This window comes from Balaenoptera physalus, assembly GCF_965194825.1.
Source record: "Balaenoptera physalus genome assembly, chromosome: 2".
Lineage (NCBI taxonomy): Eukaryota > Metazoa > Chordata > Mammalia > Artiodactyla > Balaenopteridae > Balaenoptera > Balaenoptera physalus.
In genome coordinates this window covers 111,763,496-111,776,258 of record NC_138883.1, presented here as the reverse complement: position 1 = coordinate 111,776,258, position 12,763 = coordinate 111,763,496, and the positions used below count along the sequence as shown (strand labels likewise).

Sequence of the window (12,763 nt, the reverse complement as noted above, 5' to 3'; positions counted from 1 at the left end):
GCATAGCTCATCTAAATAAACAACTGGAATCATCCTACCGAGGGAGGCAAGGTTTTTCCCATTTTACTGATGAGGAAAGGGAGGCTCAAAGAAATCAGGTGATTGGTCTATGGTCACCAAAGCAAGAAAGGGGAGAGCAGGGATTTGAACTTGGGTCTTCTGAATGTAAGCCCAGAATGCTCCACCACTGCAGTAGGCTGCCCCTTCAGCAGCAGGCCTCTATCAGGGTTCTCAAAAATGGTCCATGAACTAGAATGAGTCTGTGGACACAAAACTTTTATCTTCTAAAAACCTATAAACTTCAATTAACAACAAAAAAAAGCTGACTCTAATAAACAGATGAAGTAAATTGTATGCACTCTCTCAGTGGTCACCAAAATTTCTGCTTGCTCTCAGTGATAGAATATATGAACTTAAACTATTTTACTTTCCTATTAAGGAATATAATCTGTTTTTAATACATGATAGCATTCGATGAGTCTGCAGTAGAGAATTTAGGTATTTTTGCTGATTGCAGTGTGGTCTGGAATTGGAAAGCTTGGCCTAGGCGATCATCAGTGAAGACATTTAAAACACTGACCAGAGATATTGCACACAAAGACACCGTACCAGGCACAGAGAAGACCCGGGGAGAGGCCAGGATCTGATGTTGAGGCCTCTGCATGGAGCCCAGCGACACCCTGCTTAATTTCCCAAGGAATCCATGTCAAGAGGCTGGCATGACTCACTGGCTAATTACCTGAACACTTGGGCTCCCCCAGCCCTCCTGGCTGTACAACTTGTCTTCTCTCCTGACGGCCAACAAAACACTATTTTCACCCTGGTCCAGACATAGCCTAAAGCTGTCCACATGGTGGTGTAAGGGATTATGACTCTGACCCGGATAACTCAGGCAGAAAACCTGCTCTTACCAGCCTCGGGGTGGGGGAGGAACGCGAATAGAATGGTGGCTTCAGCCATGCCGCTCCCCTACTTAAAGATCTCCTGGGCGCTTACGGAGCAAGGTCCAAACGCCAAGTTTGGCCAACTGAAGCCCTTGGCAACATCCTTCTCCCGACTCCTCTCTGGCCACTCCCTCTTCCACGTTCTGGCCACCCTGCCCCAGACACCAGGCCCTTCCACGCTCTGTCTGGCCAATGCTCCATTGCAGCCTTCCCCTCACTCCCACACTCCTATCCACCCTTCAAAGTCCCGCTGGAGCATCACCTCTTCTGTGAAGTCTTCTGGGTCCCCCAGAAAAGAGCTGCTCTTTCTCTGGGCTCCCAAATACCTCTTTGTTCAGCCTTTGCTAGACTGTCTTTCCCATAAGCCCACCGTAACTGTGGTCACCGTGTCCCTTTTTGCCTCTGCACAGTTCAGTGACAGGACTTTATCTCTGCATCTCTGTATCTCCTGAGGCCCAGCACAAAGTCAGTGCCCAATAAATGGATCCAAAAACCAAATGCACTACAGTGGTTGGGCTCTTTGCTCCACCTTTCAGGTGGGCAGCTGCCATATGTATCACCTTCTCCCTGATCTGCATTTAATTCACTCTGATCTGGGTTCAAGGTGAGGGAAATCAATCCCTATAGAAGCACCCACAATCCTGTCCATATAATGGTGCCACCTGAGAGGGGCCTCAGTCATGGCTACATAACTGAGAGGATGGTGTTAAGAACAGGCCTGCCTCACCATCAATGGGTCCCAGAGCAAGAAGACCTATGAAGGCCCACATAGGATATGTCATATTTAAAAGACAGAAATCAAGATAACAGACTGATAAATAGAATATGTTCTATCATATTGACAAATACCTTGATACAACCTGGGAGGCCAGGTTTGGATTTAGAGTTCTCTGACCCCTCGGTTTTACAATGGGATGCGGACACTCAGGGAGAGCTGGCCATGCCCAGCATCACCCCACACTTAGAGGGGCTCATGTACACCCATGCAGACACCCCCAGTCTGAATTCCATCCAATCCCTCCATCTCCCGGCCCTACCCACCTTGTCAGCCTGGGGCCCACGGGTGCACACACGGTCCGTGGTCGACGCAGTCTGCCCTTCCTCAGGCAGATGGACCTGGAAGCAGGCTTGAGACCATGTGGGCAGGGAACTGAAGGGTCGGGACCCAGCATACAGTCTGTAAGGAGGAAGTGCAGACTCCACGTGGGCCATCCCTGGGCCCTACAGCTCTGCCCCATAGAAAGGACCACATCCAGAAGGATGTCCAAAGCATGGCCCACTAAGTGTGAGTGCCCTCTGGCACACCTCAAGGCGCAGCCAACGGTACCGCCATCCACATCTGGGTTATTTTGGAGCCGTGAGCTTCTGGCACCGAACATTCTCACCTGACAACCAAGCCAACTGGTGAGGTGGTACTTGGAGCTGGAACTGCTTTCCAACCAGGCCTCAAACACACACCAGCAACAATAAACATGCACTTCCACACACGGAAGGGCAGGCTATCGGTGACAAGCCTGTGAGTCACAGTGTTTCTTCTTCAGGATCTTATACCCCCCACCCCAGGAGCACTGATTCATCAAAGTTTATTTTCAATACTATTATTTTTAGTCAGCCAAACAATTTTTAGAATGATGATGGAGGAGGGGAGAACCACCGAAGAATACGAATTCTCTTTCGATAGCCTTCCAAGCCATAAACCAACAAGTGGTGTGACTGTGGCCACTTGGTGCGCACCTGCTAGAGGAAGGTCCTCTCACTACATCAACCAATGTTCTCCAAACAGCGAGCCCTGAGAACAAGTGTGTCGGGGTTGGGGGGGAGGCGGGGGGGGACCCTTACTGGAATCTACTGACACCATCAGTCAGATTTCCCCCTTGAAAGGGAAAAATGAGTGTTTACTAAGCACCTACTGTGTGCTGTGAGCCACACGTATCAGTCAAGTACTTGCTCTCTCTTATCTCATTTTGCGTTGACTTACAGGAGGTAGGTGGGCCCATGCCCATTATACAGATGAGGCAAATGGAGCTTAATCAATGGAAGCAGATGTCCCCAAGGCTGTCACATAGCCAGTAACTGGCCGACTCAAACTCCGGTCTGTCAGACTCCAGGGCCCTTTGTTCTCGCTTGATGACTCTGCTCTTCCAGCCCACCCACGCCCCCAACTCCTGCTCCCCAGGCAATATTTTAAGACTATCTTTGGGTAGAGATAAATGGCTACACAAAGCGTTTAAAGAGGTAGCAAAACAAGCTCACTCACCCTGCCCTTCCAGGCACACAGAGAAATAAGATTCACCTCGAGTCTGAATTCAATGAGGATGCAAGAAAGTTTACAATGGGGCACATTTGAAGCAAAAGGAAAAAACCCAACTTCCATCACCAGTGCCTGCTTTCAGCCACTTGTAACTACTCAAAAAGTCCTTTCTGGGTCCATTACTCCATATTTGGGCTTAGCCCAGAGGTGATTTTTTAAGGAAAAAATGCCTTTTGGCATTTTTGAGCTGTGACAGCGTAAAAACAGACCTTTAAAAAACACACACCCAAAAAGCATTACTATTTTCAAAAGTCCAGTCTCAAAGGAAAAAACAAAACAAAACGGTGACACCTCAGAACTACAACTTGGCCTGGCGGTCTGTGATGCAAGAGTTAGCAGGGAAAGCCACCAGACTGATAACGCTGTAGGTTTCAAAGGCAAACCTTGACCCAGGGTTTCTTAAACAACCCCCTAGTCCTAACTCCCAGCAAAGTTGTCAGGAGAAAAACTTGCCAGATGTAATCAGGGAGAGCCATGTGATACAGAAAAAATACTATTTCGGGGGAAACTCACTTTTCATTTCCTAGCTGGGGTTTCAACTTGTAACCTCCGCGCCGCCCCACAAGAGGCGCACGCTTACACAATCGAGTACAGCCTTTCTTTATATAGATGCTTGAAAATAAATAAAGGAAGCTTCCTGGGTAAACCCTGACATATGAGCAAACATTTTCCACAGGTATCCTCTATAATGCCTACCTCTCACATTTAACCATTTTTAGGCAATTGTGGTCATTAGTTTAAGTAAACTTCCTGCTCTGAGAATAGCCAAAAATAGCAACAAAAGAAGAAAAATTGCTCACTGCATCTCAAGGCACACAGCCTTCACTTCGTTACCCTCATATTCAGTTATTTTTATATTCCTTTGTAGTTATATTTCACTGATTTAGACTGACAGGGCGAGGGAGAGGCAAGGAGGGCAGAGGGGGAAAATAACCAAAATTAAAGGCTGAATTATAGTTTTATTACTTTCAACTACAGAAATTCATAGGGCCTTAGGATATTAATCATTAAGAAAGATCTGTGATTCAATGATCAACCGGATGCATGCAAAGGGGAGCTTCTAAAATGCTTGCATGAAAACCACTTTAGAGTTAGAAAGATCCTCTGATAGAGCTTATTTAGCCCATTTTCCAGTTGAGAACATCTGAGGCCCAGAGATGTTAAGCGACTTGGCCCAGGTGACACAGCTAGTTAGAAACAGAGCTTAAGTCTAGAACCTACTCAGGTCTGTTGACTCCTGCCTCCAAAATGACTCCCAAAAGTTTGTTTATGACTAATTTTTCTCTGACCACATTTATGGGGAGAAAAGGCCTGCTACACAAACTTCAGCCTAGTCCAGCATTAGCCAAACTTCTTAATTAATAGGCTTCTACCGTGTTTTCGTTTTAAACCAAGTCTCTCTGTCAAAACATTCTGTAGCAGTGTGCCACGGTGGCAGGCTGCTGTTTCCAGCAGAGGCCTCAGATAATCACTGCAGACAGTGTGACTTGTGCTCTAGATTTGTTATTTCTCAAACTGTTAATTAAGTCAAAACAAAGAATAATGTTACACACACACACACACACACACACCCTCATCAGGACTCAATAAACTGCAGAGCTTGGGGGATTTGGTTCTCTGGCATTAAGAAAACAGTATTTACAAGTTAACCAGAGTGAACACATACATGATTATTACAATTCCGAAGGACTCATGTTCAGCAGCCAGTGGACCAGAGGCTACAGGAGGGCAGAATCAGGCGTCTGCCTTGTTCACTGCTACCTGGAGCAGGTTCTGGCACCCAGTAGGTGCACTGAAGGAAAGCGTAAACATGAATTGGACAAGTTCTCTCGGATCTTTGTTCTAAAACCTGGAATACAGTAAAATTAGAAACCAGACTTCTGCAGGGCGGGTTTAATATGGCAATTTCCAACCGTTTCCAGGAACCACGGCACTTGAAGATGAGGAGACTGAAGTGGTCAGCAGATGATGCCCAGCCCTCCTGGGGAAGAGCTAGTCCCATCTAGCACTGCACGGGACACTCGTGTCTGCAAAAGGCTGGTAAATCTCCCAGGCCCCTTCACCGGCAGCCTTTCTAGGCAGTTCCCTTCCCAGCAGACTGGTACTACCAGACATGGATTTGGGGAAGGGGGCACGGTGGATTTTGGTTTTCTTAAATATGTCAATACATCAGAGGAGACAAGGACAAAGTTAATTAGGACTATTCATGAGCCTTGTTGATTGAGAAAGCTGCATTCCACTTTAGAGAGCTTAACTGCACTTAAAGGAGGCTGGGGGAGGGGTGAATAAAGAAGGTGGGAGAATAGGTAAAGGAATAAAGTTGGACTTCAAGTTTTAAAGCAAGCGCTGCTTGCAACATAGATGGACCTAGAGATTATCAGACTAAGTGAAGTAAAGCCAGACAGAGAAAGACAAATGTCATATGATATCGCTTATATCTAAAAAAAAAAAAAAAAGATACAAATGAACTTATATACAAAACAGAAATAGACCCACAGACATAGAAAACAAACTTATGGTTACCAAAGGGGAAAGGGGGTTGGGGGGAAGGGACAAATTAGGAGTTTGGGATTAACATACACACTACTGTACATAAAATAGATAACCAACAAGGACCTACAGTATAGCACAGAGAACTATAGTCAATATTTTGTAATAATCTATAAAGGAAGAGAATCTGAAAAAGAATATATATATGTTATATATAACTGAATCACTGTGCTGTATACCTGAAACTAACACAACATTGTAAATCAACTATACTTCAATAAAAATAAATAAATAAATGAAGCAAGCGCTACTTGCTCCTATTCATAAAGGAGCTCATGCAGACACGGCCGTACTGTGCATCCAATGGCATTTAGAAACCTCCCAATAAGTTAACAAGTGAAAATTAATGGTTGCTCAGTCCATTAAATCGTGTTAATTTTATTTCCATTATAATAATACAGCAATTACAAATTTACATTATTGAACCAATATTTATTTTTCAAAAACTCATTTTAATTGGATTCCTGATGTGATAAGCTCGAGCCACATTCTCTCAATGCCATCAGCTGCTTGCATTTCTCATCAGAACGAAATGACTACTGTATTCATTGACTTTTTCTATTGTTAGAATTGTCATTTGACACTTTACATCCTTGCAAAGACTTCTTAAAATACATTATTAAAAGCTCTTATGTCCATATAGAAACTCAGGTTTATAGGATTTATTTTCAGCAAGTGTTAACCAGAGAAATGAAAAGCTAGGTCACACCAAAAGTCTGCAATTCTGAGGATCCACCATCACCTCCAAGTTGTCTACTGCTTATCGACATGGTCCGTTACATTCTGCGCTAATATATCTAAAGTCACTGTTTCCACCAAGGAAACCTGAATTTCAGGTTTGCAATACTAATTACTCTTGACTTCAAAGCGAGGACACTTTACAGTGGCATAAAATACTGAACACAAGTCACTAGTCCCTAGTTCAGTGCGAGCTAGGAGGTAACAAATCCATAGCAGTGCTCCGTTTAGAGAGAGAAGGAAGATAAAGAAGATAAAGACATCCTCATTCTTGTAGGCAACGATCACCATGAACCCAAAAGTTCGTATGATCGTACTACAGTCCAGAAACGTCCTTTGGATAATAACTCCTGTCCTCTTGGTTTTCCACCTCACACGGACTCTTCCCTCCTCTCCCCACCTCCTCCCACAGAATTAACGGTCTGTCCCCCACATCCCTGGGCATTTTGTACATCCCTTGGCTGCAGCTCATGGCCTATATTTTGGGCAAGTCTGTCTCCCACTCTAGATAGGGAGCCCCTTGAGAATAGGCACCCTGCCCTGCTCATCATAGTAGGTATTTAATAAGTGACTGAATAATTTAGTCAATGAATGAATGATACACATAGAGGTCGAAACATAACACATCTGTCAAACTCTCTGGTTTACAAAACACTTCCACAGGCTTTACCTCCTCCTGATTTTACAGGTGCTGGCACGAAGCCTCTGAGGCATTAAGTGAACTGCTAAATCCATCCAGGTATTAAAACGGCAAGATACAGGACCTGAATTCTGTGCTTTTTCTGGAGAAAACAGATGGCTGTCATTATTTTGTTTTCTAACACAGTGACCTCTACAATATTTAAAAAACACATCATAATCCCCCCTGCCCGCCAAAAATATCACTCCATTCTAGAGTTCATATTTCTTCTGATGGCTGGGAATAAGAAAGAAATAGACACTCAATGCCCTATTGCTGTTTCCCTTACTGAAGTGTAAGCTCCTCACAGGCAGGGACCACCTCCAATTTATCTCTGCATCCTCCCCCACTTCCTGGAATAACTGACTCAGACGTGGGAGGGGCCAACACCTATCAATGAATCCACAAAATCCAATCCTGTAACATTCGATGCGCAAGTGTGAGCAACGGGCTGTCTGCAACATGCACTGGCCCACACGTTCAACTCCTGGGTGCAAGCAGCAAGGTCCAAGGTTCCAAATGTCAAGGGAATGTCGAGTGGCTCCTAGGTTCGGCCATAGCTCTGAGCCAGCCCCACGGTCAGCTACCCGGTGTCCTGCAGACCCCTCCTCATCCCAGCCCTTGTGCGGAGCTCCCCTAATCAAGGTTAACAAGAGAAAGGAGAGGACGGGTGCAAGCAAGTGAGCTTGCTTCCAACGGGCCACATAAGAATGGTGCTCTGAGCAGCAGCTGAGAGAGGACGGAGGACAGGAGACGCTGAGATGGAGACGGTATTAAAGACGCCCCTCCTGCACCCTCGCTCTGTCCCCAGAAGCCTGAGAAAGGAGTGTTAGAGACGGGGATCATTTCCCTTTCTCCCCAGGGTGAGAGCAGCCTGGCAAAGTCCAGGTAGATAACAGGAGGAGGCTGCACCAAAAGAACAGATGCACAGAAAGGGAGGAGAGGGTGTGTGTCAGACCTGGGGTCTGGTTTAATTCTCCCACTTTCCTCTGGACCTGGTGCTCCGACACAAGAAAGCCCAAATTTCCCTCCAAACAAACCAGGCCTTAAGCTTGGTCCAGCTCTCAACAAGTGGGCCAAGTCATGGGTCCCATTTGGTGGAAACACAAGTTATCAGTGTCCATCAGAACAGTCCTTTTTAAGTGCACCTGGCTCCTTATCACTGACATAACCTACACACACCTTCTCTATGCTATAACTCCATTCTTATACACTGGCCAGGAAGATACCTGCAGCTGTACTCAGGTACTCAACTAGGTGACAGGTAAGATGCTGTTATACAACTTGCCAAAGTTCTGCCCATCCTGTCAGACCTCAGAGTACCCTGATAGCCCCTCTGTTGGTGTATCTAAATCAGGCTCTTACCACTGCCTTGGCACCGGTCTCTTTGACATTCTTGACACCAGGAAGCCTGTACCACTCCAGCTCTCCAGATCACTGAGACAGGTTAGAGCCGGGGTAACAGAAGCAAGCGTGCGGTCTGGGGGGCCCTAGTATCCAGCTCTAATTGCCACATGGCGCTGTTGCTGCTCAAGATTTCGTATTAGCCAAAACAGGCTTGTTAAAAATCTCCTTAGACTGAGGGCTCCTTACACCCCAAGGTCCAGACCTCGCAGAGTATTTTTAAGTACCCAGTGCCCCACCCCACACACCCTGTGGGATAACTAGGTTCAACATTTCCTTTTGTCGACTTTCCAAAGCCCTAGTTATAAAAGGCAGTGAGGACAGAACAATTTGACAAGCAACCCCACAGCCTACGGGGCTCAGAGACACACCGATATCACCAGTGTGAGGCCAGCTAGCTACCTCCCCAAGACGTGGCCTTTAGTTCTCTGCCCACGACCAAAAACAGCAGTAGCTGTTGCCAAGGGAGACAAGGTGACCCAGAGGCGTGGGCACAAAATCCAGGGATGGAAATCCACTTTGTCTGGATCCACCCAAGCAACTGGGTTTCCCTAACTGAAAAAGATGGAAAAAAATCTGCCTTAGCATTAGGTCCTTGCCAGGCAGGTAGAAGATGGCCCAGTCCTAACAGAGTCATGAGAAGGCCAAGTTAACTTGAACTCTCAGAGACACCCAAAGTGTTCATATGCCTCAGGCTGAGCAGGACTTTGGAAAAGGAAAAGGCAGGCCATAGCTATGCTTCCCCAGAGTGCAAACTCCTACCTTGCCAGGCCTCTCCTCCAGGCTGTCACCAGCCCAAAGACTGAACACTGGCAACCTTACCAACAAAGATCCATGGGGCCCAATCCCCCTAGTTAACACTGCTCTAGCCATTAGTAAAGAATGTATTCAGAACCTTCAAAGGGAAGAGCAGCCTGGGCCAGCAGAAGGAGCACATTTGGTCAGAACTGCATGTCTACCATGCCAAGCCTTTTTCACCTCTCTCCTCCAAAGGTTTCTCAACATTAAACGTGGGATAAATCTTAGGCCTAATTACCTGATCTATTTTCCATGAGTTTCTTTTTCTTGATCTCATAAAAGCATGTGAAAGTCCTCTGTAAGCTGTGAAACACTTTACACAGCTGCTCATTTTATAATTAATAGCTTTTTTTTTTTTCCTGTTTCACAACATGAAGCACTTGTCCTCAATGCACTCAGGCAGGTAAGAAGGCAGGTTTTGCAAAGCCTTCCCCAGGCTGGAGAAGTATGACATTTATTCACCCTACTCCCCACCCTCCACGGAAAGGGATAAAGAAGAATGAAGAACTAGGGCTGGGACCAGGACCTAGGGCTCACTGACCATCACATCACACCACCTTCTCTTAAGTCAATTCTGGCTCCCGATCACACACCCAAAACACACTTCCCAGACAGCACACTGCCTTCCCTCCCGCTTTATTGACTGGATCCACCCAGTTTTGAAAAAAATTATTATTTTTCAAGTCAGCACTCCCACCATATGTGGCATTTATTTCCAGAGGAGGCCTGGGTTCCCATGGACAGATGTTGCTTTGTGCCTGCCTGACACGGATGGCAGCCCTTGTACAGCTGCCCCAAGCAGGTGGCCAAGGATGGAGTCTACTCCTGGCCCAGCAGCAAGGATGACAATTTCTGTGGGGCTCTGGCCTTGGGGACCCTCTACTCATTGCTCTGCAGCCTGGAACCCCAAGAACGTCCCCTACTCACACAGACACACAAACTCTCCCTTGGTTCAGAATAAGACTTTTAAAGGGGGCTGAGAGGGAGAGACAGGAGGCTAAGGCGCCCCCTCAAGACACCCCAATCCCCAGCCTGGCACATCTCAGCTAAGAGAAGGCCGTGGGGAGTGGAGAGAAGTCACTGACCCCTTCTACCAGCCATCTGTGAGCTCCCGCCTGACCTAGCTGGCGCGAAGTGGAGGATAAAGGAGGTCCAGACAGATGGCAAAGCGCTTTGGGAAGGAGGGCTCTGTAGGAATGCGAGGGCCGATGCGAGGCCCACTTTGGGGTGCGTTTTGTTATCTCAGCTCTGAGCCCCGTCCTTTCGGCATCCACCCGCAATCTCAGACTGAAAGGTGGGCAAAAAACAGTCGGGGGAGGCGGAGGAGAGGACCCCACTCTCTGCCACTTATCTCTCTCATCTGAAAGTCAGAGCCCTGCACTGCAACTAAAAGTGCGTGTGTGCGGAGGGGGCGGGAGACTGGCACAACCGAATCTAAAAATACTCGATAAAAATGCTAATCCCGAAGGCAAAGAGAGAATGAAGAAGGAATCTGTCAATCACGAGGCTCCCGCTCCTCACCCACAGCCCCAGCTGTACGGACTGCATTCCTGCCGAGGAGGAAAGAAGTGGGGGGACAGGAATGAAGAAAAGAAAAGGAGAGACACCACCACCTCCACGAGCGCGGGCCGCGGGGGCGGGAGGCGGCGGCGGAGGAGGGGCTCCGGCCAGCAGAGCTGAACAAAGCGGGCCTCAAGTTCTAGTCCGCAGCTCCCCGGGGTGGGGGCGGCCGATTCCTGCAGCACCCCCTATTCCCGTAGGTGAAAAGCGAATGCGAGGTCTAGGAGCGCGAGTGCCGCGTGGAAGCCCCAGGCTCTGAATCTTTGCACATCTAGAGAAGGTTTTGTTTGGGGTCCCCCCACCCCCTTCCTGCCCGCGTTCCCACCCCCCTTACGCGCGCGCGCGCGCACACACACACACACACACACACACACACACGCTATCCCTCCCGCTCCTATCCCACCAGGCCGGCCTCGCCACGCCAGGGGGCTGGGCGGGCGCGCCCCAGCGTCCCTCGGGCCCCCACCTGGGGATGGTGATGCACTTGGTGTTGACGTTCTGCGTGGTGATGGCCTTCTCCAGTTCGTCCAGCTGCCCCGTCTTCTTGAGCTTCTTGACCAAACTCTTGACCGCCTTCTCGCACCACTTCTCCTCCTGCCCGTTCTGCTCGCCCTTCTTCCAGCCCAACAGGCGCTTCACGATCGGGGGGGTGAAGGGCAGGATGGACGACATGGCTGGGGAGGGCGCGCGGGCGGCGAGGAGCGCCCCCGGCGGGGCTGGGCGCGGCAGGACGCCGGGGGCGCAGCGGGGTGCTCGGCCGGGGAAGGCAGCGGCCGCCCAAACTTCGCCTCAACTCTCAGCGAACTTGCCGGTGCTCCCGGCCGGGCCGCGGCGCTGCAGCCGGCGGGGCTCGGCGCGCGGCCCTGCGCCCCGGGCGGCTCCCACGGCGGGGAGAAGGGCGGAGGGGCGGCGGGCGGGCGGGCAGGCAGCAGAGGCGCGGGATCGGGAAGGCCCCGGACGCGGGGCGGAGACGGCGGCCGCAGGGCTCGGAGTGGCAGAAGAAAGTTTGGGTTTCCGCACGGGGTGGCTGTTTGGGTGCCGCCTCCAGGAAGGAAAGTCCAACTCCCAGCCAAACTTTGCTCGCCTCGCTCGCTTTGATGCGCAGATCCCTCCGCCTCGGTAGCCTCGCCTCCCCGCTGCCCTCCTCCTTCCCGGCTCGCTCGCTTGCTCGCTGGGCCGTCCCCGGGTTTGCGCCGCGCTCCCGCTCCCGCCCGCTGCCAGTCTGTGTTTCATGCAAATCCGCGTGCAGCCTCCTTTCCAAGCGCTGTCACCGCCCCCTTGCCGCCGGGGCTCCCCGCCTTCTCCCCCGCGCCCTGCTGCCTCCTCCCGCGGGCGCCCTGCCCGCCCCCCGCCTCCGGGAGGGCGCCCGGCCTTCCCCCGCCCGGAGCGGAGCACGCCCACGTGGGCGTCCGGGGACAGCGGCGGCCCGGGCTGGAGCGCGCAGGACCCCGCGCGGCCCCGACCTGAAGTCCGGCGGGCGCCAGGAGGAAGTCGTGGGAAAGGAGCGGCGAGAGGGGCCCCAGGCTGGAGGGCCGGGCTCGGGCCGTGGCGTCTGCTCTCGGAACCCACACTCAGGAAGCTCAGTTGGAGTGGCGGGCCCGAGAGGGTTAGACTCGCACGAACGAGCGCCGTCCGGCCGCAGGCTGGCGGTGCACCCCCGGGAGGACCCCGGTCCGAGAGAGGGCGCGCGGAAGGCTTAGGCCCAGGAAGTTGGGGCGCGCACCGAGACGCGGGAGCGCCGATCCCGGTCAGGGGCCTTGGCGGCGCCGGTGACTCTAG

General features: G+C 50.2%; 1 protein-coding gene across 2 annotated transcripts in view; it reads right to left on the bottom strand.

The window, feature by feature from the left end:
- Window positions 1-12,192, bottom strand: part of SMAD3 (SMAD family member 3) — a 120,325-nt gene extending 108,133 nt beyond the window's left edge. Inside the window, exon 1 of one of the 2 annotated variants that reach the window (XM_082447482.1) lies at window positions 11,451-12,192. In XM_082447482.1, coding sequence (XP_082303608.1) covers window positions 11,451-11,656 — 206 coding nt within the window. In that variant the 5' untranslated portion in view covers window positions 11,657-12,192. The remainder of the gene's footprint in view (window positions 1-11,450) is intronic. The other variant, XM_082447483.1, reaches the window with a different exon arrangement.
- Window positions 12,193-12,763: the final 571 nt, after the last annotated feature.